The sequence below is a fragment of the Schistocerca gregaria genome, chromosome 1 (genome assembly GCF_023897955.1).
Source record: "Schistocerca gregaria isolate iqSchGreg1 chromosome 1, iqSchGreg1.2, whole genome shotgun sequence".
In the NCBI taxonomy this organism is placed as follows: domain Eukaryota; kingdom Metazoa; phylum Arthropoda; class Insecta; order Orthoptera; family Acrididae; genus Schistocerca; species Schistocerca gregaria.
In genome coordinates, this window is record NC_064920.1 from 619598333 (window position 1) to 619624091 (window position 25759).

The 25759-nt window shown below is 38.2% G+C and overlaps 1 protein-coding gene across 1 annotated transcript in view; it reads right to left on the reverse strand.

Moving 5' to 3' along the window:
• Nucleotides 1-25759, reverse strand: part of LOC126359235 (EF-hand domain-containing family member B) — a 364905-nt gene that overhangs the window by 280344 nt on the left and 58802 nt on the right. Inside the window, exon 3 of the mRNA XM_050007612.1 lies at nt 6126-6288. Coding sequence (XP_049863569.1) covers nt 6126-6288 — 163 coding nt within the window. The remainder of the gene's footprint in view (nt 1-6125; nt 6289-25759) is intronic.

The window sequence follows — 25759 nt, forward strand, 5'->3', positions numbered from 1 at the left end:
GGCAGGATTCGAACCAGCGACCATAGCGGTCACACGGTTCCAGACTGTAGCACCTAGAACTGCTCGGCCACTCCAGCCAGCTACTTTGTTTTACAATATTTGATATAACTGTATGTTTATTAAAAGGAAATCTACATAAAATTATTGCACCTTAAATTTTATTTATTGAATTCATTCTACTTAACACTTAATAAATATAAATTTGAAATACAAGAACAAAGAAGTCCATTTGAATTAGAAATTATATGCTAAAATGATGCAGTCAGAGAAAACACTTCATATCAACCAATATAAGAACAGATAAATCCTAAAATAATAATACTCTCTTCCCTACAGCCATTCAGACTTTTCTGTGTTTACTGTGCAAAATAAGTGCATTCAGGGCTTATAAAAGCTCTTTTTCAAGATAACATTCTTCAGGAACATAGGGATAGCAATCCATGCACTGTGCTCATTTCTCTCTGTCAGTCTCCAGAGAAACAACTACTGCAAAATACGAGGTGATATCCAAACTTTCCAGGACTGGTGCTGCCATCTGTTGAAAACCTTCTCTTTGGACTAATGGTCACCATCACCCTCAAAGTAGTTGGTTGGTTGATTTGTGGGGTTGAAGGGACCCAAGCTGCAAAGGTTATTGGTTCCCTCAAAGTAGTTGCCATCTGCACTTACACACTGGTCCCAGCGCTTCTGCCACTGGTCAAACATTTTCTGGAAATCCTGTTCTTTGAGGATGTTTATCAGCGCCAACTAAGCTTCTTGAATCCTCTCTAGAGTGCTGAACTGATGGCCTTTCAACTTGAATTTGTTTTGGGAATAGTGTGAAGTTGCAAGGTGCCCAATCAGGCATGGTGGGTGGGGTACAACCACCATGTTATTTTTTGCCAAAAACGTCCTGGTGAACAAGGACGTATGACAGGGCATGTTGTCATGATGCAGCAGCTAGTTCCCGTGACATCAAAGTCTGGGCCATCATCGCCGCACATTTTCACGGAGCCATCACAAAATGTCACAGTAGTATGCGGAATTCACTGTCTGGTTGGGTGGGGCGAATTCTTTGTAAACAATTCCCTTGGTATCAAAGAAAATGATGATCCTTCTCTTTGTTCTTCATCTGTCTTAGTTTTTTGGGTCTTGGAGAGCCCGGGCTCTTCCACTGGGACGAATGTTGCTTTGTCTCTGGATCATAACCGTAAATCCAGCTCTCATCCTCAGTGATAGTGCATGACAAGAAGTTTGCGTCATCAGATGTGGTCTGATGGAGGTCTGTGCACACTTCAACATGCTGTGCCTTCTGATCGGCAATCAAGATCCTTGCCACAAATTTTGTGGTGACACGATGCATGCCCAATTCATCAGTCAATATTCGTTGACTTGTCCCATAACCAATACCTACTTCATCTGCAAGGTCTTGAATGGTTCGGTGTTGATCCACACGAACCAACTGTTGAAGTTAGGAAACTATATCTGGCGCTATGCGGCTAAAGGGCCTTCCAGTGTGAGCAACATCTTCGATGTCTGTACAGCCGGCCCTGAACCAAGCATGCCACTCAAACACATGTGTACAGCTCATGCTCTGTCCCCCAAACACTTGAATCATTGCAAGGGTCTCCGTAACACTTTTCTCAAGATTTGCACAGAATTTGATACACATGTGCTGTTCTGTTTGCGGATCCATCGTAAAATTGCCACACACCAAACACAGAGTATTATGGAATTCACTGTGGACACACAACACATCCTCCCAGCTCAATGCCACTCCGCACACTGACTCATCAGATATGCAGTTCTCACCACCTAGTGGTGCAAAGATCTACTACTACTACTTCTTTCCAGATGGCAGCACCAGTCCCGAAAATTTTGGATTCCGCCTCGTATGCATTCAGTGTGTTCTCCTTCAGATTGCACATCTGAAGTGTCCTCAATAAACTTTGTATCAGACTCCAAATTACTGGAAGTTTAGGTTTCTTGAGTTTTTCTCTTTTTCTTTTCTAAGAACTAACTTTTGATTCTATCCCCTTTGCTACTGCTACAGTTTTCTTCTCTTCCTCAATAAATTTTGTATCAGACTCTGAATTATTGGAAGTTTAGGTTTCTTGAGTTTTTCTCTTTTCCTTTTCTAAGAACTAACTTTTGCTTCTATCCCCTTTCCTACCACTACAGTTTTCTTCTCTTTGAATAGTTTCAAATCTGCCCAGAATCAAAACAATGATAGCTGCTTAACAGAGTCAGGAAGCTCTGATTTTACTAGAGCTGATGTCTCTTGGTGAGGCTTGCTGAATTTGGAATTTGGCCAGATACCATTTGGATTCACATTTATTCCATTCTTTGCATATTTTATGTCAAACTGCTAGTGTATTACAAAGTCATTGTCTCTAAGTATATGTCTGTTACATGGGAAGAAACCAGTTTTCCAGAGGCCATTTATAGCACTTTCCTTTATTATTACTGTCAAGCAGGCCATTTCAAATAACATTGTAATCGAAAATGAGGTTACAACTCGACCAAGTTTATACTACCTGACAATGATGTGTTTTAACAGTTGCATAAATTCCACACAAGAGGCTGCATTTTATGTGTGGAATGAGGTGAAAAAATGATATGGACACTGTTTTCTCTTAATTTGTCTAGCAGATATGGACACTATCTACTTTTATGTTGTCTATCACACAAATATGATATGATGCCCTTCAAAATTTACCAAACAGGATCACCACAAAATGGCTTCACAAAGTTCACAAAATTGTCAAATCACTTAAATATGAGTCTGAATCCAGCTATTAGGGTGGAAATCTGAAATTATCCAAATATTATATAGTAACCGAAACAACGAATTATTGGTAATGTAATGTAAATGGACAGATAAAAAAATCTACTCACCAAGTGGTGGTAGGGGAACAAATGAACGAACACACACACACACACACACACACACACACACACACACACACACACACACACACACACACAAAAGGATTTAACTTCCACAAGCTTTCGGAGCAGGATCCTTCTGGCAGGAGGAGGAGCCACTGGCTCCTAAGGCTTGTGAAAGTTAAATCCTTTCATGTGTGTTTGCCTGCTGTTGCTTGGAGAGTATACTTCTTTATCTGTCCATTTACAAAATATTATACAGTGCATGTACTAATATTCTATACTTTCACATCTTAGGATATCATTGGTATACATTTTAGGAATAACCCATCTTGCACTAGAAACCTAGCATCATAATCTCAGGCTTGTTTTGAAGAACAATTCATTATACTGAATGGGGAAAAAGAGTACTTTGTGACTCATTAATATTGATGTAACAGCTACTCAACTTCAGTTAAGAAGCCCTACATGCACATACACCTAAAAACATGGAATTCAACACTTTTAAAATAAAGGATTCTTGACAAGATCCAGCTCTGCAATGGGCTTATTGTCACAGCTCTACACCTCAGGCACTGTGAGACCTAATTTCTGATACTCCCAACCTAGCTGAGTGCTTACTTTAGTCAGAATCTAGCTGTCTCACAGTAACAAACTTTCCCATAATAGGCACTTTTCCTCTGTATTCAAAATCATTTTCAATAATAACAGCATCATTTGGATAAATTAACAACAAAGTCAAATAAGAAAATAAACAGTCATTTTCTCAAATAAAATTCTAGCTGCAGTTAGGCAGTTAGTACATTCCATCACCTGGTGTCTGTAGTTTCGCATCTGCAGATCAGCAGATCACCAAAATTAGTGAGTTATATTTTTCTTGAAATTTAGGGAGAAATGAAACACAATTTCCATTAGAAAACCATATTCTACACTTGTCCTGCCAATTAGGAAACCATGCAGTCTTATTAGCTGCAAGTCTTTTTGGATCATTATTCACCTCCAACCAGATTTTAAAAAAATATTGTCTTAAAGAATTTAAATGACTTATTCAGATCTTCTATGCTGAATAGTTGAACATAATCTTCCCAGCTTATTTGTAAATTTGCTTTGAGACCAAAATTTATGATCTCATCATTAAGTTTTTATCCTCTCTCACTCAATTTCATCCTAGTATTTTTTTTCTGTTGCATCTGCTTTCCCATTCCATCTGCTACTTCTGTGAGCTGTTTTATGCTTAACCTTTATCTTCAACAACTTAATTTTCACCTGACTATATCAAAACTGAGAGTGATAATGAATCTTAATATACCTGAATAAAAGGGCAAAAGGATTCCTGTTGACCTTGGCACATATTAGAGTGTGTAACTTGAAAAAAAGTACATCATTACTGTTTTCAGTTGCGCCAAAGAATTGAATAATTAGGTATGTAGTTACTCTCTCATACACTTGTAATTCAAATTTGGTAAAAGATAAAATTTTATTAAAAGTCTGATTGATCGAAAATTACTTACTCCTCAGAATAATAATATTCTCTCGTACCTATAAAATGAGCGTCCTAAAAACAACTTGGGTAAATTTTGTTTAGAATTTTATGAATTCTTTGATTTAATTTTTGTTAGCTTGTATTAAAATACTTCTCTTAAAGATTACAAATAATATGTACCAGTGTTGTTCTTATAATGACAAGAGAAGCAACCACAGAAAGGCCATTGGGACCAACCATGACAGGGACAAAAACCATTGGCCAGATGGCAGAACCAAACTCTGATTCAATGAGTGATGAGGAAGCACTTTGTCTTTGAGTTACCTGCACAGGTAAGCTAACACCTCCTTCAGACTGCATTTAACTCTGGACATCAGATCACTAAAGTTTTGAGATCGTTGCTGACGTCCTATACTTCAATGTATAATGTTTAACTGGCATTATTTTCCACTGAGTGTGTGGTACATCTCGCTGGTATGATAATATGTTGCTGAATGTGCTGCCACAATTTGTGACATGGCTGTACATGTCGTGAATGTCTGATATGGGACTTAGCCTTTTTTGTGCTAACAGTTTTGTTTTGTCGACTGTTCATTTTTAATAACTGTAAATCACTGTTAACATTTTGGGAAATGACAAATTCTAGTGCAAAACAAGTGTTATAATATTTTCATTTTTGTATGAGTATGGTTCAAATGGCTCTGAGCACTATGGGACTCAACTGCTGTGGTCATAAGTCCCCTAGAACTTAGAACTACTTAAACCTAACTAACCTAAGGACATCACACACATCCATGCCCGAGGCAGGATTCGAACCTGCGACCGTAGCAGTCGCACGGTTCCGGACTGCGCGCCTAGAACCGCGAGACCACCGCGGCCGGCTGTATGAGTATGGCCTAGTTGTTTTTGGTATGAACTGTCATTACTGACAATAAACAATTACTGTTCATTTGACTGTCTCACTTCATTACTCGTGCACCTGACCCTCTCACTTCAAGACTCAATTAATTTAAATGCAGCTAGCATTCAAGAGAATTATATTCTTTCAGCTCTAACTCATTTTTTATTGTATTGCACAGAGGTACACAAAAAAAAAACAGACAGAAACACTCATAGTCTGACTGCCAGCTGCCAAACCCAAGTGCTTCCAGATCATGAACTAGTCACATACTGTCCACAGCCCAAACAACACACAGATGCTCTGTCCGTAGAATGTCCCCTAAAAGAATTAGGAGGTGCAGAAGTCACTGTAGACAAGAACTGTGAAGGAAATAGTTGGTTCCTTTACGTTTTGAACTATCGAAATAAAGTCAAAATAATATAACATGCAACACGTCTAAATTAAAAAATTTTCTTCTGCTTACAAGTTTAGATTTTGGACATTATATACCAAAGACTATACTACAGTTTATGTGCAAGGTAGAGTTTACACAAAAGTATGTATAAGAAGTAACAAACATAATACCACTGGCCACATGTAAGTCATCTGCACACAACTCTTGGGCGTTGTGTCACTGGCCTAGCAGTTTTCCAAGACTCTCTGACAATGACAAATTTGTCATTGACAGAAATTTTTATTTCTTTTTTCACAATTAAAAGCTGAAAACAACAGTTTGATTCAATGAACACTATTCAAAGTTCCCGCTTCCTACAGTGCATTCCAAGAGGAGTACTGTTTTCACAGTACACCAAGATTTTCTGTCATCGGCTGGCTGCTGCAAAGAATTTCAGTTACTCCCTTACCTGCTGTAAAGATTTTCAGCTACTCCCTTACCTGATTTTGTACTGATTCCGTAAGTCTTTTCATATATATCTCTACTTGGCAGCAGGTAGTGACTTGTAGGAGCACTACGACCTTTGGCATGCGCTATTTCCTCTAGCTCCTCTTTCAGTTCCTGAAATGCTGACTTAAGTGGAGGCTGTATCATTGCACGTACCTAAAAAGTTTAAAAAATTATTTCTTGTTTACAAAGTAAGGGTTTATTAACTAATTTATTTTCTATAATATGTAATTAGTGTTTGCTTTTGTTTCCATAAATGCTTCATTGAAGTTTCTTTTTATTGTATTCATCTCTGAACAAGAGGAAATAATTAGCAGTTACAAAGCAGAAGATGCTTGTGTCTGTGTGTGTGTGTGTGTGTGTGTGTGTGTGTGTGTGTGTGTGAGAGAGAGAGAGAGAGAGAGAGAGAGAGAGAGAGAGAGAGAGAGAGAGAGAGAGAGAGAGAGAGAGAGAGTGAGTCTATACCTATCCTTTTTTCCCCCTAAGGTAAGTCTTTCCGCTCCTGGGATTGGAATGACTCCTTTCCCTCTCCCTTAAAACCCACATCCTTTCGTCTTTCCCTTTCCTTCCCTCTTTCCTGATGAAGCAACCGTGGGTTGTGAAAGCTTGAATTTTGTGTGTGTGTTTGTGTTTATTTGTGTGTCTATCAACATACCAACGCTTTCATTTGGTAAGTCACATCATCTTTGTTTTTAACTATACTAATACTTACACGATTGGGAAAAATAAGAGACACATCATCCTGTCTTCCTTTAGCCTTGTTTATACAAATGATACACAGTGCATGTAAATGTGTGACTTAACAAATGCCAAGATCACACTTTCGACTAGACTCACCCACATGCCAATGTCCAGAAGGAGTTTGAACGTTGTAGTTCTCTGGGCTAGGGATAATTTCAGGCAATTTGCTAGAATCACTTCTTACTTGATCTTAAAACTTTTAGTTAATCTGCAGTGAGTAATTAACCTGACTGCTAAAACTAAGCTAACTTAACCACCACTAAAAATAATGTATACAAACCTAACCATAGCATATAGTGAATTTGGAACATTACAAAATCCCTTTGCACAAACCTACACCAATATATAAAGCAATATGAAGTCCAAGATTGAATAACACAAATATTATGAAAAGGATACATTGCTACTCATCATATAAAGGAGATACTGAGCTGCAAGCAGGCACAGCACAAAGACTGCTACGGATATAAACTACTGGACATAAGGCAAAATAGAACATACACACATATTCACACAAGCATAGCACCACATACATGACCACTGTCTCAATATATAATGTTTGGATTAAGTTACTTAAGTAAATGTAGTATGCAGTCTAATTTTTTAGGGTACCACATGCACGGATTCAGAATTTTTTCACAGTTAAATTTGAGTTATTTCCCTAAGAGTCATAAATGTGAAGTTTTATGTACTCTTATCATCACATACAAACAAGTAACTGTCTAATTTTTCTACGGGGATTTTTGAAATACGATACAGGTCCACACATTTTACAAAAGATATGCTATGTTAATGCAGATATTTTGTTTGTATTGTTACTGAATTGAGGTAGTCTTTGGGTGGTGTGCAACAGTTGTAGTTAACCAGCAGATGCTTTTATGCCACAGCAAGTATTCATGAAGTTTCCAACATCGCACAGATTCTGAAGTGGTTCCTCTGAGAAGAAGAGATCGAAAATCATCAAAGAAGAATGTATATGAAAATTGTTTTATTGTATTATTTTGTTGTAATCAGATACCAACAATGAATGTACAGTTTCAAAGCTCATGTAATAAATGCAAACTGTTGTACTATTCACTGAAAGTTCCCTGGAAGTAGTCAGAAGAAAAATAAATTAATATAATACAATGGAACACATATCAACAATAATTTGTAACTAATTTGTCGCCTAGAATCATCTCACTCTCCCACCATGAACCATGGACCTAGCCATTGGTGGGGAGGCCTGTGTGCCCCAGTGATACAGATAGCCGTACCATAGGTGCAACCACAATGGAGGGGTATCTGTTGAGAGGCTAGACAAACGTGTGGTTCCTGAAGAGGGCAGCAGCCTTTACAGTAGTTGCAGGGACAACAGTCTGGATAATTGACTGATCTGGCCTTGTAACACTAACCAAAACGGCCTTGCTCTGCTGGTACTGTGAACGGTTGAAAGCAAGAGGAAACTACAGTCGTAATTTTTCCCGAGGGCATGCAGCTTTACTGTATGGTTGAATGATGATGGCGCCCTCTTGGGTAAAATATTCTGGAGGTTAAACAGTCGCCCATTCGGATCTCCGGGCGGGTACTACTCAGGAGGACATCGTTTTCAGGAGAAAGAAAACTGGCGTTCTACGTATCGGAGTGTGGAATGTCATATTCCTTAATCGGGCAAGTAGGTTAGAAAATTTATAAAGGGGAATGAATAGGCTGAAGTTAGATATAGTGGTAATTAGTGAAGTTTGGTGGCAGGAGAAACAAGAATTCTGGTCAGGTGAATACACGGTTATAAATACAAAATCAAATAGGGATAATGCAGGAGTAGGTATAAAAATGAATAAAGAAATAGGAGTGCAGGTAAGCTACTACAAACAGCATACTGAATGCATTAATGTGGCAAAGAAGAGATGCGAATCCCACACCTACCACTGTAGTACAAGTTTATATGCCAACTAGCTCCGCAGGTGACAAAGAGATTGATGAAATTTATGATGAGATAAAAGAAATTATTCAGATAGTGAAGGGAGACAAAGATTTAATAGTCATGGGTGACTGGAATTCGGTAGTAGGAATAGGAAGAGAAGGAAACGTTTTAGGTGAATACGGAATGAGATGTAAGGAATGAAAGAGGAAGCCGCCTGGTAGAATTTTGCACAGACCATAACTTAATCATAGCTAGCACTTGGTTCAAGAATCATAAAAGAAGGTTGTATATATGGAAGAGGCCAGGAGGTACTGGAAGGTTTCAGATAGGCTATATAATGGTAAGACAAAGATTTAAGAACCAGGTTTTAAATTGTAAGACATTTCCAGGGGCAGATGTGGACTCTGACCACAATCTATTGGTTATGAACTGTAGATTAAAACTGAAGAAACTGCAAAAAGGTGGGAATTTAAGGAGATGGGACCTGGAAGAACCAGAGGTAGCTCTGAGGGATGAAATAGTGAAGGCAGCAGAGGATCAAGTAGGTAAAAAGACGAGGGCTAGTAGAAATCCTTGGGTAACAGAAGATATATTGAATTTCATTGATGAAAGGCGAAAATATAAAAATGCAGTAAATGAAGCATGCAAAAAGGAATACAAACGTCTCAAAAATGAGATCGACAGGAAGTGCAAAATGGCTAAGTAGGGATGGCTAAAGGACAAATGTAAGGATGTAGAGGCTTATCTCACTAGGGGTAAGATATATACTGCCTACAGGAAAATTAAACAGACCTTTGGAGATAAGAGAACCACTTGTATGAATATCAAGAGCTCAGATGGAAATCCAGTTCTAAGCAAAGAAGAAAAAGCAGAAAGATGGAAGGACTATATAGAGGGTCTATACAAGGGCAACGTTCTTGAGAACAATATTATGGAAATGGAAGAGGATGCAGATGAAGATGAAATGGGAGATATGATACTGGGTGAAGAGTTTGACAGAGCACTAAAAGACCTGAGTGGAAACAAGGCCCCAGGAGTAGACAACATTCCGTTATAACTACTGACAGCCTTGGGAGAGCCAGCCTTGACAAAACTCTACAATCTGGTGAGTGAGATGCATGAGACAGGCGAAATACCCTCAGACTTCAAAAAGGATATAATAATTCCTATCTCAAAGAAAGAAGGTGTTGAGAGATGTGAAAATTACCGAACTATCAGTTCAATAAGTCATGGCTGCAAAATAAGAACACAAATTCTTTACAGACAAATGGAAAAACTGGTTGAAGCAGACCTCTGGGAAGATCAGTTTGGATTCTGTAGAAATGTTGGAATAAATGAGGCAATACTGACCCTATGACTTATTGTAGAAGATAGATTAAGGAAAGGCAAAACTACATATCTAGCATTTGTAGACTTAGAGAAAGCTTTTGACAATGTTGACTGGAATATTCTCTTTCATATTCTGAAGGAGGCAGGGGTAAAATACAGGGAGCAAAAGGCTATTTACAATTTGTAAAGAAACCAGATGGCAGTTATAAGAGTCGAGGGGCATGAAAGGGAAGCAGTGGTTGGGAAGGGAGTGAGACAGGGTTGTAGCCTCTCCCCGATGTTATTCAATCTGTATATTGAGCAAGCAGTAAAGGAAACAAAAGAAAAATTTGGAGTAGGTATTAAAATCCATGGAGAAGAAATAAAAACTTTGAGGTTCACAGATGACATTGTTATACTCTCAGAGACAGAAAAGGACCTGGAAGAGCAATTGAACAGAATGGACAGTGTCTTGAAAGGAGGATATAAGATGAACATCAACAAAAGCAAAATGAGGATCATGGTATGTAGTCGAATTAAGTCGGATGATGCTGAAGGAATTAGATTAGGAAATGAGACACTTAAAGTAGTAGATGAGTTTTGCTATTTGGGGAGCAAAATAACTGATGATGGTCGAAGTAGAGAGGATATAAAATGTAGACTGGCAATGGCAAGGAAAGCATTTCTGAAGAAGAGAAATTTGTTAACATCGAATAAAAGGAAGTCGTTTCTGAAAGTATTTGAATGGAATGGGGCCATGTATGGAAGTGAAACATGGACAATAAATAGTTTGGACAAGAAGAGAATAGAAGCTTTCAAAATGTGGTGCTACAGAAGAATGCTGATGATTATATTGGTAGATCACATAACTAATGAGGAGGTATTGAATAGAATTAGGGTGAAGATAAATTTGTGGCACAACTTGACTAGAAGAGGAGATTAGTTGGTAGGACATATTCTGAGGCATCAAGGTACCACCAATTTAATACTGGAGGACAGTGCGGATGGTCGAAATCGTAGAGGGAGACCAAGAAATGACTACACAAAGCAGATTCAGGAGGATGTAGGTTGCAGGAGGTACTGGAAGATGAAGAAGCTTGCATAGGATAGAGTAGCATGGAGAGCTGCATCAAACCAGTCTCTGGACTGAAGACCACCACCACCACCACAACAACAACAACAACAACAACAACAACCTCAGCAGACACCGAAAGGTCATGGTGATGAAAAACATTAGGTCCTAATTCGTCATCCAGATGCATGGGAAAACATGGAGAGCACACTCTAAGGAGGTTAGTAAAGGGTCCTAACAGAGACCCCTCTAGGTGCATTCTAACTGCTAATCCCACCAAGGGATAAGTGTTGTGGGATCAGTACCCCTCGTATGCAAAAAGAAATTGGTAAATTGGAAGATTCGAAAACTGTGAGATGGAGATTCCATAAGTGAGCAAAAGTTGGTATCACTGGAACTAAGAAGGAAGATACCTGCTTCAACAAGGAGGCTTTCTACAGGTCTGGTTTGAAAGATGCCAGTGGCCAGTCTTATCCTCCAATGGTGGAAGGGGTCCAACAATTTCAAAGCTGACCCTTTCAATGAGCCATAAACCTGGCAACCATAGTCCAAACCAGGCCCAGTAAGTATGTAGAAGAGCAGTGTGAATCGCGCACAAAGGTATATGGGTAAGGAAGTACACAGTATTAAGCTTTCACATGCAGTTGGTGTTTAGCTGATGAACACAGGGCAGTATGTCAGCTTTTTACCAAACAGGAGACCCAAAAATCAAGACTGTACAAGAACACAAGTGCTAAGTACCCAAAAAAAATTCGGCATCAGGATGAACTAGGGTATGAGGATAAAAATTCGTGATACGCCTTCTCACACGAGAGAACTGGAAGCCATGGAAAAGGGTCCAGGCAGAGGCCCTTCAGATGGTGCTTTATGGCTGGTCTTCAGTGAAGGCTACAGAGTGAGATTAATACTAATTACAAAGTTTGTTGATATACAGTGCAGGGGCAACCAGTGAGCTGACAGAGGTTAGTAGCCCACTGACGGCAGTATGGAAGAGTGTAGCCCCCACCTTGAACCCTGAGTGCTGCAGTTCTCTTGGACTAGTGGGGAGCCAAGTTGTGTTCCAACTCCAACCTAAAACAACCAATGTGATAAGAACTCAAAATAAAAATAGGCAGAGAGCCTCAAAATGCCAAGTCATGGAGGGTGAGTAAAATATGACGACGACAAGCAGTGTCGTATGTCTCATGTGGATAAAAAAAAAAGGACTGCAATGAGGTTTTGGTATTTAGAAAAGGCATGTCAGACTACTGTTTACAGCCTAACCAGATCATTGGTTGTGGATCACTTCTCCCAGTAACAACACTGATGGGGGGACAAAAAGCCCCATGATTTGAGAACCCAAGATAAACATTGGGCTACTATCCTTTCAAGCAGTTTGCAGAGCATGTTTGTGAAGCTAACTGATCAGCAGATGGCAATGGCTACTTGGTTTTTCCCAGGTTTAAGGACTGGGATGATGATACTATCTTGCCATTGTGCAGGTAAAACATCTTATAATCTAGTACAGTTGAAGACCCTGAGTAGTAGTAATCTTTGAGTAACAGTCAAATGTTGGATCATCTGATTATGAGTCTAAACAGGGCCTGGAATCTTATTGTGTGGTGGGGCCAGGGCCTGAAACAGTTTCCAGTCAGTGAACCATTCATCATATAATTCAATGCGATGGATGTAAAAGACAGGGGAATGTCTTCAACTTTTCTTTTACGTGTTTGAAAGGTAGATGGGTAAAAGCAGGACTCCAATGTAACAGCAAAGGGGGCCACGAGTTGTTTTGCATTAACTGATGCAAGGGTAGATATGCCATTACAAAGGAGGAGACCCAGGAATGTTGTTTATCTTTGTCAGCCTAGTAGATTATGGGAGCTTGGTACACAACTGAAATGAAGAGGCATAAATTCCTTAGGAGGAGAAGCAGTGCATGCAGCTCTCCTCCTTATGGCATGTAATTAGATAGTGATCCTTTGTATGGAGCACTGGTCAGTGGAGAATGTCACCTGAGACACTGCAGGGTTGTTGCAATATCTTTGGTCCACCATGGGACATCAGCTGGTGACACAGTGGGCCATTACAAAGACGGATAGCAGAACCAGTGGTGTGGATGACGTTGTCAGAGAAGTCTCCCTCAACCTTGTCAGTCCAATCTGACAGAGGGGGCAGAGGTATACAACTGCTAGTTGGTTCTTCAGAGTGCCCAACATGGAATGCAGTCCAATGGGCAGCGACAAGGAAGTGATAGGATCGCTGCAGAGTTGTCACTGTCACAAGTATCATCATGCACTGACTGTTGTAATGAAGCCACAAGATTAGGGGAAGAGATGGTGAGGTTGAAAGCTGAAAAGGTGCCATGAGTGACACTAAAGTGAGTAAGAGTACCCTCACTGTGGAGAGACAGCTCAAGATCAGAAAGAAGGTGGGATATAAGGAGGTTTCTACCAGATGATGTGGTACTTCCCTACAAGGAATAGTGCACACTGAAATCCCGAAATACAATAAAGGGGCAGGGGGGAGGGGAGGGGAGAGTTGCTGAATTAAGTTGGTCTTCTCAAAGTAAGTAAGTGCTCTATCTGGAGGTAAATAAACACTACCCACGGTGATCACTGGGGCCAATAGCACTTTCACCACATTGCCTCTAACATGATATGGAAGAAAATCCGCTCACCAATGACATCTGTGCAAAACAATGTACAGATTTCACTAGATACTCTCTCTGAGGTCAGTACAGTTCCAGCAATGAATGGTAACCTATAAGAGTTGAAGAATGATTGTCAGTGAAGTGTGTTTCTTGGAGTACAACATGGACGGCAGCAGAAGAGAAAATTCATAGCAAAAATTCTGGCAATGAGGCAATAATATCCAATGCAGTCTCATTGGATCATCCTACTGTGGGTGTCTGGTTTAGGGATGAAGGAGCCAGAAAAATAGGTAGAGCATCAGGATCACTGTCTGTCACCACTGAAGATGGAACACCAACGAACATCAGTTTGAGGTCTGATGGCATGGGGATCTGGTGCCCCCAAGTTACTGGCCTTCTCCTGAGATTTATACTTTTCCTCTTTCACAACTTTTAGTGATCAGGAATCTTCTGATGGCTCATTTGTTTTGGTTGTAGGAATGGAGGAAGAGTGTGTAGCACTGGGCCCAACAGCTTTTGGTACCTTCATCCACTGACTAGTGTTGTGTTGCTGCTCTGTGGATTTCTCAGAAGAAGATTCCTGAAAGAAAGTCCTGTCACTGATAGATGCTGTACAGGGGAGGGGAGGGCTTATCAGGCCCACAGTCCATTTTATTTGTGCATCTACCAGAGGTCAACATTAAGGGAGGAAATAGGCCACTTACTGCTGATGGCCTATCCATGACAGGATGAAACTTAATACCACTGAGACTGGCCATAAATGGTCACATTTTATCCGAGCTTCAAAATGAAAGAGGCAATTTGTGACCTTCAGTTCCTGGATTTTGTGTTCTTAGATTTGGATAGCACACTTTGGGAACTGAGTAAGATAGTCATTTCTGCAAATGACATAGGCAGGTGGTAGCATAATGGTGAATTTTTGTGAAGTGGTTGGCCACAGTCTCCACAGACTGATCATGTATACATCGGGAAGATATGTAGCCGAAGCATTGGCATTTACAGCACTGCATCAGGGGTAGGAAATACTGCTTCACATTGCAACAGTAAAACCACAATTTTGACCTGCTCTGGAAGCGAATCCCACTTAAAAACAAACCTACGTGTACTAGTGTCAACCTCATTATCTGGTGGGCCGCAATGTGCATGACATACAAAATTCCAGGGCTCTGCAAGTGTTTATGTAGTTGTTCATCTATTTTCAGCACTTAGTTCTGATGAAAAATTAATCCATGTACCAAGTCTGAGTTGTTATGGGGTTTGTGGTAATCTACATCATGTTGTTTACAAGAGATGGAACCACTCTGTAATTTACTATAAGAAGAGAGTTCATCAAATACATTTTCAATATTCTCCAACATTGGCTTAATAGAGAGGAAAGACTGTTTATCTATTTGGGTACAAACCAGGAACTGATGGGGTTAAATGTTTGCAAGTCACTTGGTCTCATTTTAATCCCAAGGAGAGAAAGTTCCTAGGATCACAATGGTCTGAGCTGAATCTCAATGTATTAATAGTCCTGGCTGTTTTCAGGGCACGATCAGGAAATATAAAACTGTTTGTTAGTCTCATAGACCAGGTATTGTCAGTTTTATTTTCAAAAACAAAGGTTATTGTAGCCTTACATGATTTTAATGTAGACTGTCTGACTGATAATAACTTTAGAAGTAACTTCCAGAATGTGATGTCCACTTATAATCTGAATTCAGTAATCAATTTTCCCACTAGAATCACACCAGATTCCCAAACTATGATAGACAATGTATTTTTAAATGTAAGTAGATACCAGAACATTAATGTAAACCAGGTTATAAATGGTCTCACAGACCATGATGGTCAATTAATGAGCTCTTTACAGTGTTAACCCTCTTGTTAAACTATCCCACCAGTGGAAATGTAGAAGAATAATGAACAAAGAGGCAAAAGAATCCTTCAACTGTAAGTTGCAGCTAATGGACTGGTCCTTTATTTACAACATTGATAATGCTAATGACAAATGTAACTATTTTATAAATGATTTTTCTGCCTTTTTGAAGAATCTTTTCGAAAGAAATGGGTCAAAAATATTAATCCAAATTCCGTAAGTAAGCCTTGGATCACAGAAAGTATTAAACAGTCATGCAGAACTAAGAGAGAAATTTATGCTAAAATCAGAACAATTAATGATACACAAAAATGGAATCATTATAGATAGTACTGCAAAATTTTAAAGAAAGTAATACAGAAGTCAAAAGCCCTTTTCTATATGGAGAAAATAGATAAATCTAATAATTAAATGAAAACAATTTGGAACATTATAAAAAGTGAGACAAAGACAAAAACAAGTGACACAGATGATCTAAACATCAGGCATGGGGGTGACTTAATAGAAAATCAAAAAAGTGTGGCTTTTTTTAAAAAAAAAACATTTCCTGTCAGTAACCCAACAAATTGGCTGTAGGTCCTCTGTTGAGGAAGCTATGAGTTTATGTCAGGACGCATACTCCAACATAATACTAGAAATGTACATTAATCCTATCACTGTAGAGGAAATACAGTCATCTGGTCTGTAAAGTGTAAGAACTCTGCAGGAGTAGATAATGTATCCAATAATTTATTGAAATTTTCATGTAAATGGATTAGTGATATTCTGTGCCAAATTTTTGATGCTTCATTTCAACAAGGCATTTTTCCTGAAATACTCAAGTATGCCATTGTGAAGCCCCTACACAAGAAGGGTGATAGAGCTGAGCTCACTAACTACCACCCTATTTCACTGTTAACAGCCTTCTCTAAAATTCTAGAAAAATTAAAGAACAACAAAATTACTGAACACCTCATAATGAACAGACTTATCAACAAGAGCCAGTTTGGCTTTCAAAGGGGCTGTTCAACTGGGGATGCAGTGTATACACTTACAAATGAAGTACTTGAATGTCTAAATCAAAAAATGATAGGAATTGGCGTTTTCTGTGACTTATCAAAGGCATTTGATTGTGTAGATCGTCACATTCTCATGCAGAGAGTCAAACTACTTGGAATAAGGGGTGTTGCAGGTAACTGGCTGCAATCTTACCTTCAGGAAAGAAAACAGAAAGTCATTTTAAACAGCTCAGATGAGTCAAGGGATGCCTCCGCTCAGTCTGAATGGACTTCTATTAGTTGCGGTGTGACTCAAGGATCAATTCTGAAGCCACTGTTGTTTTTGATGTTTATAAATGATTTACCATTGTGTGCAAGCCTGGCTTGGAAATTTACTCTTTTTGCTGATGATACCACCATCTTCATGAGTGGAAAATCAGATGTTAATTTCAAGGAGTCAGTTAACAACATACTCTCTGAAGTGATTAACTGGTTCAGTGTTAATGGTCTCTCTCTAAACTCAAGTAAGACCAATTTTATCCAGTTCCATACAAAAACAAAAAAAAAGTGAGAGAAATAAATGTAACATGTGGAAATCAACCAATAGAAAGAATGGATGTGTCTAAATTTCTTGGTGTACATATTGATAGCAAAATAAACTGATCCTTCCATATACAACAGACCCTAAAAAAATTGAGCGTGGCTATGTATGCTATCAGAATGATGTCTTCCATTGGAGATTTAACCACTTTGAAGTGCGAATACTATGGGTATTTTCACTCCGTTATGTGTTACGGAATTATCTTCTGGGGAAATTTAGCTTTGGCAAAGAAAATTTTGTGGGCCAGAAAAGCGATATTAGAATTATGTGCAGAGTACCCCATAGGACATCATGCCGTAACCTTTTCAAAAAGCTGCAAATAATGACCACTGTATCCCAGTACATATATTCGCTGATGTGTTTTGTAATTAAGAACCCTGCACAATTTCCATCAAATAAGAACTATCACAAATATAATACAAGAGAGAAAGAAAATCCTCATTGTGAACTTAAGAACCTGACAGTTGTTCAGAGAGGTGTCAAATGGTCAGGAACAACCATTTTTAACCATCTCCCTGACCAGATAAAATGTTTAAGAGAAAATTAGTCTCTTTTTAAAGCAAAACTAAAGGAATATTTGTTAAATATGTCTGTTTATACATTAGAAGAGTTTTATGATGCAAAAAGAGAAATAGCATTTAGATAGAATTATCCATCTTGTTAACAAAGAAATGTGCTTCCAATTTTTCTCCAAATTAAAACACGAAATTTTGTATTAACACTCAAAGAAATCTGCTGTTATATGTACAATATCTGTTTTTCCTCTAAACTTTGTATTAACTATATACAGTTATGTAGGACATTTTTATATATTTAATGAAGACTGTTTTGTATATTTTTGTATCTTTGTTGTTTTGTATGTTTGACTCGTTCCACATCTTATGTGACATGCTCACAAAACGAGATCTATGGAACATGAAATAAATAAATAAATAAATAAATAAATAAATTGCAGTCTGTCTGAAGAAATGGCCAAAACCTCACAGCCTCCAGCTGATATCTTTGGCCATTTCATGATGACAAATATCCCCCATGGGTGCTATGCAGCCAAAGCAGGCCACTTGATAAGATAGCCAGTGCCTGAAGCCAAGTACCCCCAAACAGACATACACCTACTTTTTGTCATGCATGGAGAATTGACAGCTCAGACATCAATAGTGTGGACACTGTACTGTCAGGGGCTACTACAATGAGTACTGAATGATCCCTTAGCGGATTAGAGTGTGGAATATTCACAATACACTTTAATTGTATCATACATGTGTTGGGTTATAACCCAAGTACTAAATATTTAAAATGTGACTTAAATCAAAATTCCACAACACATTAAATTTTCACAGATGTTGACACTAGTTTCCTAACTGAACTTTTATAACACTGAAACAATACATAAAACTTGGAAAATTGCTCTCAGAGAAAAGTAAATATTGAAACATGGTCTTAACTGTAGAGTTTCAAAACAGCTGCTGAGTTCAAATTCCGTGCTCTGTTAAAAACAGGAATGCTTAAGTATATTTTATAGCCACTGATCATTACAAAAAATTAGAAACATTATATGAAAATTGCTGATATCTATTTCATTTTTAATAGGAATCTATTGAACTCAGGGACTCACAGCTAGTGAGTACATGGCTGGCGACCACGGGGTCCCGAGCTGAGCCCTGGCATTGCTTCCACTTACTTATGCCAGGCTCGTCACTTTTATCTTTCCTATTTGGCCACCCTCAGCCAACTCTTGTTCTTTTCCGACCGTGACGCTATTAGATTTCGAGAGATAGGGGTCTTCCATTTCCAACCTATACTTCTACTGTGCCGAATATCTCTCGGGATAAGGAGATTACCTACTATCAATTGCCAATGGCCTTCTAGGAGGGCGGATGAGCAGCTAAAAGGAAGGGCACTCTGTGGTGGGAAACTGCTCCTAAAGGTGGAGGAGCCACAAGGTGGCCAACAGCATAGAATGGAGAAGACAACGGGAAACCACTCCATTAAAGACTCGGGCGGGTATCCCAAGTATCAACAGCTTATGATGGAAAGCTCTTTGGTTAAATTCTCCGGAGGTAAAATAGTCCCCCAATTGGATCTCCAGGCAGGGACAACTAAAGAGATACCAAAATCCAAAAGCATTAATGTGAGAAGGATAGCAACATGGAACGTCAACTCACTTCTTAAATGTGGTAAACTGGAAAACTTGAAAATGGAAATGAAACGAATGGATATTGATGTACTGGAAGTCTCAGAAAAGAGATGGCCAAACGCTGGCAACTTTTGGTCAGGGGATTACAGAATCATACACACTGGAACAGCACAAGACAATCCCGGGATTGCAGGAGTGGGAATTATCCTCAATAAAGAGATGGGGTTAAGAGTAAAAGGATTTGTTCAACATAGTGAGAGGATAATTTATGTCTGATTGGAAACTAAACCAAGAGACACAATCATAATCCAAGTATACATGCCAACTACGAGGCACGAAGATGATGAAATCGACATGATGTATTGTTGGGGAAGGTAAAGAAGAGGACGTGGCAGGGAATTTTGGATTAGGATTAAGAAATGAAAGAGGGAATAAACTTGTAGAATTCTTCCAAAGAAATAAACTTTGCATTACAAATTCCTTCTTTAATCATCATCCAAAAAGAAGATATACTTGGAAAATGCCTGGTGACATTAACAGATATCAAATTGACTTCATATTAGTGAAGCAAAGATTTAAAAACCAAGTTAAGGACAGCAGATCATATCCAGGCTGTTATGTGGAAAGTGACCACATACTCGTTATAATGAAGACTGAACTAAAATTCAAGAACATCAAAAAAAGAAGTACATGTAAATGGGATTTGACAAACCTGAAAAACGAAAATACACTGAAGCACTATCAACTAGAAACAGACAAGAAAACAAATACACAGGGCTGCAATGACATCCAAAGCAGCTGGGAAAAAATAAAAACTGGTATTTTAGAAGCAGCAGAAGAAGTAATAGAAAAAGAAAGGACAGAGAAAAGGAAGGGATGGATCACTAATGACCTACTAAATATGATGGAAGAAAGAAGGGAATTAAAAAATTCTGTGGAGAAGGAAGACCAAGAGAAATACAAGAGTCTGAAAAATAGAATCAACAGAGAGGCAAAACAAGCAAGAGAAAAATACCTTGATGATCTCTGTATTTCAGTTGAGGACAACATGAGCAAGTGAAATATTGACAAGGCCTATAAATGTGTGAGACATTCCTTTGGAGACAACAAGATTACATGTTACCTTGCCACAGGTTAACATTATTTGAAAATACGCCATATTATATGGCTTTGAAGCTTGGCAATAAAATCCGTTCAAAGTTGAAGGACTGCAAGCTAGAATCCACTTGTGCAAACATTGAAAAATATTTAAAAAGCAAATGCTACTACAGTGTGGATGATTTTATAGACGAGGAAGGCAAGTAGGAGATATTCATGTGCTTGGTTTTCCTGTTTGTTCTACATTATGTTCGATGTGTATGCTTATGTTCCCTTTTAATGGAGGTATATGTTCTTTTTATATGTGTCCATACTTATAAACTATGTATCTAAATATCTAGATGTAAACATATATACTACTATTAAGAAAGTATGTGGTCTTTGAAGTATGTCTATATTTATAAACTCCAGAAACAAACATGATAAATACTTTAAAAGAATGATTTCAAACCACTGTGGAAATGTTAAGAAAAAGGAAGAACTCTAACATGTAATTATCTTTTTATGTTGTTATGTGCTTGTGGGAGCATCTACAATGCATTATTTTAATGTATCCTGTTGTAGTTGTTGTAGGTATACTTAGGTAGGCATAGAATTATTCATTGACGAGTCACCAATGTTTCAATTGAATGATTGTATATAACATGTCATGTGACAATAAAGATTCTATTCTATTCTATTCTATTCTATTCTATTCTATTCTAAGAAACAAGTGTAGGGCTGTGATGGATGAAAATAGCAATATGTTGGATGATGATGATGAAGTTGCAAGAAGATGGAAACAATATATAGGAAAACTGTACAGCGGACCAGACCTGTCTGAAAACATCATGGAACAAGAAACAGAAGTAGATGCACACAAGATAGGTGAACCTATATTAAAGGAAGAGTTTGAACTAGCTCTGAAAAAATTGAAAAACAACAAATCGCCTGGTATAGACAATATCCCAGACGAACTTCTGAAATCTGGATGAGCAAAACTGAATCAGGAGTTGTATAGTCTTGTGTTCAACATGTATGAGCAGGGTAAAATTCCTACAGACTTTGAGAAAAACATTATGATCCCCATTCAAAAGAAGGCAAATGCTACAAGATGTGAAAATTATAGGACGCTCAGCCTAGTTACTCACGCCTCTAAAATATTAACCTCAATTATCCTAAAATGCATAGAACAAAAAGTCGAAGCTACACTCTCCGAAGATCAGTTTGGATTCTGGAAAGATAGAGGAACCAGAGAAGCAACATTTGCTCTAAAACTAATAATAGAGAAACAACTAGATAAGAACCTGAAAACATACATAGCTTTCGTAGATGTAGAGAAAGCCTCTGACAATTTTAAATGGGATAAGGTGTTTGAGGTACTCAAAAAAGTAGGAATAGACCATAAAGATAGAAAAATGATATGGAACCTGTACAAAAACGAGACAGCAGTTATCCGTGGACGGACAAAACAAGAAGAGGTGCAGATACGGAAAGGCGTCCAATAAGGTTGCACACTATCCCCTGTTATCTTTAACGTATACATTGAAGAGGCGCTGAAAAAAGTAAGGGAAAACTCACAGACAGGTGTAGTTATTCATGGCCAACGAATAGATATGATAAGATATGCCGATGTATAGCTGTCCTGGCTGAATGTGAAGAAGATCTTGTAGTCCTACTGAATAGAATGGATAAAGTTATGGGTGAAGAACATAATATGAGAATTAATAAAGCAAAAACAAAAGTAACGGAATGCGACAAAGAAGATCAAGTGAAAGTCCAAGTTCATGTAGGCAATGAACTGCATGAACAAATTGATAAATTTACTTATCTGGGCAGTAATATTACCAGGGGTGGAAGGAGCAAGGCAGAAGTGAGAAGTAGAATAGCTCAAGTAAAGGCTGCTTTTAACAAGAAGAAAAACATATTAAAATCTAAGAGCATCAGCCTTGAAATCAGGAAAAGATTTTTGAAATCATATGTGTGGAGTGTGGCATGCTATGGGTGTGAAACATGGACTCTCGGGAAAGAGGAAGACCAGAAACTAAATTCTTTTGAAATGTGGTGCTATAGACGCATGCTCAAAATGAAATGTATAGACAAAGTCACAAACGAAGTGGTTCTGGAAAGAGCAGGTGAGAACAGAAGGTTCTGGAGTTTCATTGTTAAAAGAAGAGTGCAATTTACAGGCCATCTATTAAGACATAAAGGGCTCCTGAACACAATCATAGATGGATATGTCGAGGGAAAAAGACCAAGAGGAACACCACGGCTCAGGTACATGGATCAAATCGTGAAAGATGTGGGATGTAACACCTATAAAGAAATGAAGAGGAAAGCTGAAAGACGCACAGAATGGAGACAAGCTTCCATTGTAGCTGTTGCAAACCAATCCTTGGATTGACCACTACGGAAGAAGAAGGAATCTATACCAATTATTACTGACCTTAATAAAGACATTAAAGTATAAACATTTTACTGTCTCTGGATTAAGTGTACCTAGTTTAGCACTGACAAGTTAGAAATGCAGAAACGCTGTTTGGATGTATCAGAAAGCATATGTGGTTTTGTAAAATCTACTTGTTGTGGCAGTTCCAGCTGCTTTATTTTTGTTGATTGTCCTCGGTGGATGGCCGGAGTGTCCAAGCGGTTCTAGGCGCTTCAGTCTGGAACTGCTTGACCGCTATGGTCACAGGTTCGGTGTGTGATGTCCTTGGGTTTGTTAGGTTTAAGTAGTTCTAAGTTCTACGGGACTGATGACCTCTGCTGTTAAGTCCCATAGTGCTCAGAGCCATTTGAACCATTTTTTGTCCTCTGTGTCGATGTACGGCATTGCTACACTGGCTGAAAAAATGGGTTGTGGTTTCCGACACTGACTACTGCAATTATGTAGCTGACAGGTGCACAGTTGTGTTTCATAGTACTTTAATTTCATTGTTCACAACCCTCCAATAATACACAGTTGTATGGCCAGTGCACTACTGTTTAAAATTTCCATAAGCCACATTAACAGTTTGCCGGTAAAACTCCACATACTGCTATTATAGTTTACTGTTGAACAGCTACGAGCAGTAAAACATAACCACAAAGTTCACAGTTCTTGAAGAATAATCAGGTACGTATGGAGCATACACTGTCACTGTTTTTACACACGACCTAGTTGTTTAAAACTTAATCCACAGTTAATTTGAAACATTATTGTTGTTCTAACCAGCACAGGTTACTCGTATGAAACTCGGCCATGGACTAACTGTCTTGTGACCAAAAATTGGGCTGTTATATATCATCACAATAATAAGTGCTGAAGTTACACATTGTTCAAAGTTAAATTTACGGAAATTACAATTAGCATTTAACTCATTACATTAACTGAATACATGGAAAGATTGCATCTTTTTAACAGTTTCTTCTACTATGAGGTTTAGGCCTAAATATTTGTTTAAATCATCAGGTTAACAAATATGAATACACAGACAATAATTTTGACAAAACTGATAATTACTTTGGAATTAATGAAGGGATTGTTTTGCTAACATGTTTTTGAATTGAGCTAAATAGATTACTAGTACTTCATCTCCCGAATGTTTCCAATTATTACAGAATTCATACTTGTTTATACGTCAACAATAGAATTTAAGTTATGAAACAATCACTGATTTCATCCTATAACAAACAATACTAACTAGGAATAGTCCAAATAAATTAGAAATCAATTACATACATAAAACTAAGCACAAAATTAGATCTGGTGTTATTTACTTTAAAACTGAGGGCCAATCTTTCTCTTTTATGGAAATGCAGATTATATTCACAAATGTTAATCATAATTAGTTAAAAGTAACAAAACGAATTAAAGGAGTCAGATGGCAAAACAAGAGGGGAATTAAAATTATCCCAGCTTGCTTTGTCACATTGTGTTAAAGGTGCACAATATTAGTGCTTAATATGAAACACTTATCACCTCAAGTTACATGTGGAATTAGAAGCTTGAATAAACCATGAATATTACTAAAACTGATGTCTGACCTTTTATTTCTGGCAACCAATACCACATTTATAGGAACTGCAACATGGAAATTACAAGCTTGGAAATGATAACTATGCAGTTACAACATCCCCAGGAACTTCAAGAACAAAAGGATACTGTGGCTACTTGTCCTCCTTGAACAGTTTCAGAATTAGCATAACTAAACTCACATTAGCATAACAGCAGATACTAATTATAGTCAGGAAACCCACTTGTGGGCACACTGGGCAAGTAAAAGAGTAAAGTATAAAGATAAGTCTAATTTAAAGGAACAAAAGCCAGTAGGTGGCCATACCTGTACATCTGGTTCCTATTCCGTATTGCTATGGTGATGAGATGTGACACATTTATGTTAGCTTCGTAAAAAGAAGCTCAAAGCCCTAGCCCAAAAAAGGAAACTTTCTGCAAGAAAAACATAATGTGAGTCTACAAAAACAATGTTTTGCATTTCGAAGCACAAAGAGAGAGCTCTGTAGTACAAACTGTGTTCCAAGAATATATTCACTGCTGCTGGCATCTCTTGCCAACAACTGGGATGCCTTGTAGTCACAATCCCAGAGGAACCACCAAAAAGACTGCATTATGTGCTGCTACTGGCATGGCAATACCCACCTGCTCTCTGCTGATTTGACAAGAGCCATAGGATCTTGGTTGGAAGGTCACCTTCCACTGCATTGATCTTACCCTCTCCAATGTTTACGGTTTTCCCTGCTTACTGACCAGTCAAAAAATTCTTTTGTATGTGAAAATGCTCTACAAACTGCCTTTATGATTCTTTTAACAGGTACGGAACAACAAACTTTGTAAGCATTATCAGACCATTGTAGATAATGTTAGAATATACTGATGATTAATTTATCTCTTCTGCTTACCTGTCATGTTCAATAAACTACTGTAAAATACTATAAAATTGTAAAAGTTGTAGCTTATATAATCCATGTAGTGACTTATTTCAGATGCATAGAAGACAATAAGATTTGATAACTGCATCAAAAGGAAAACTCACTCATAAAAACTACAAAATTATGAAGAAGAACTGCTGGCCAATACTTCCCTTCAGTAAGCAAATTAACAGTTATGTCAACATGTACATGCAAATATACACAATCCAGTCCTAACTTTCAGAACTAATAATTCCCTTCTTGGACAGTAGACAGGGATATGTTGGTGGGTGTAAAAAAAAATGGGCCCATCACTAATATCCCTAACAGATGTCCAAACAACAGTTTTAACCAATCTCCCAAATACGAGGTTAGTGTGTTGACCACAGCCCTGCCCGCTCAGTCATAAT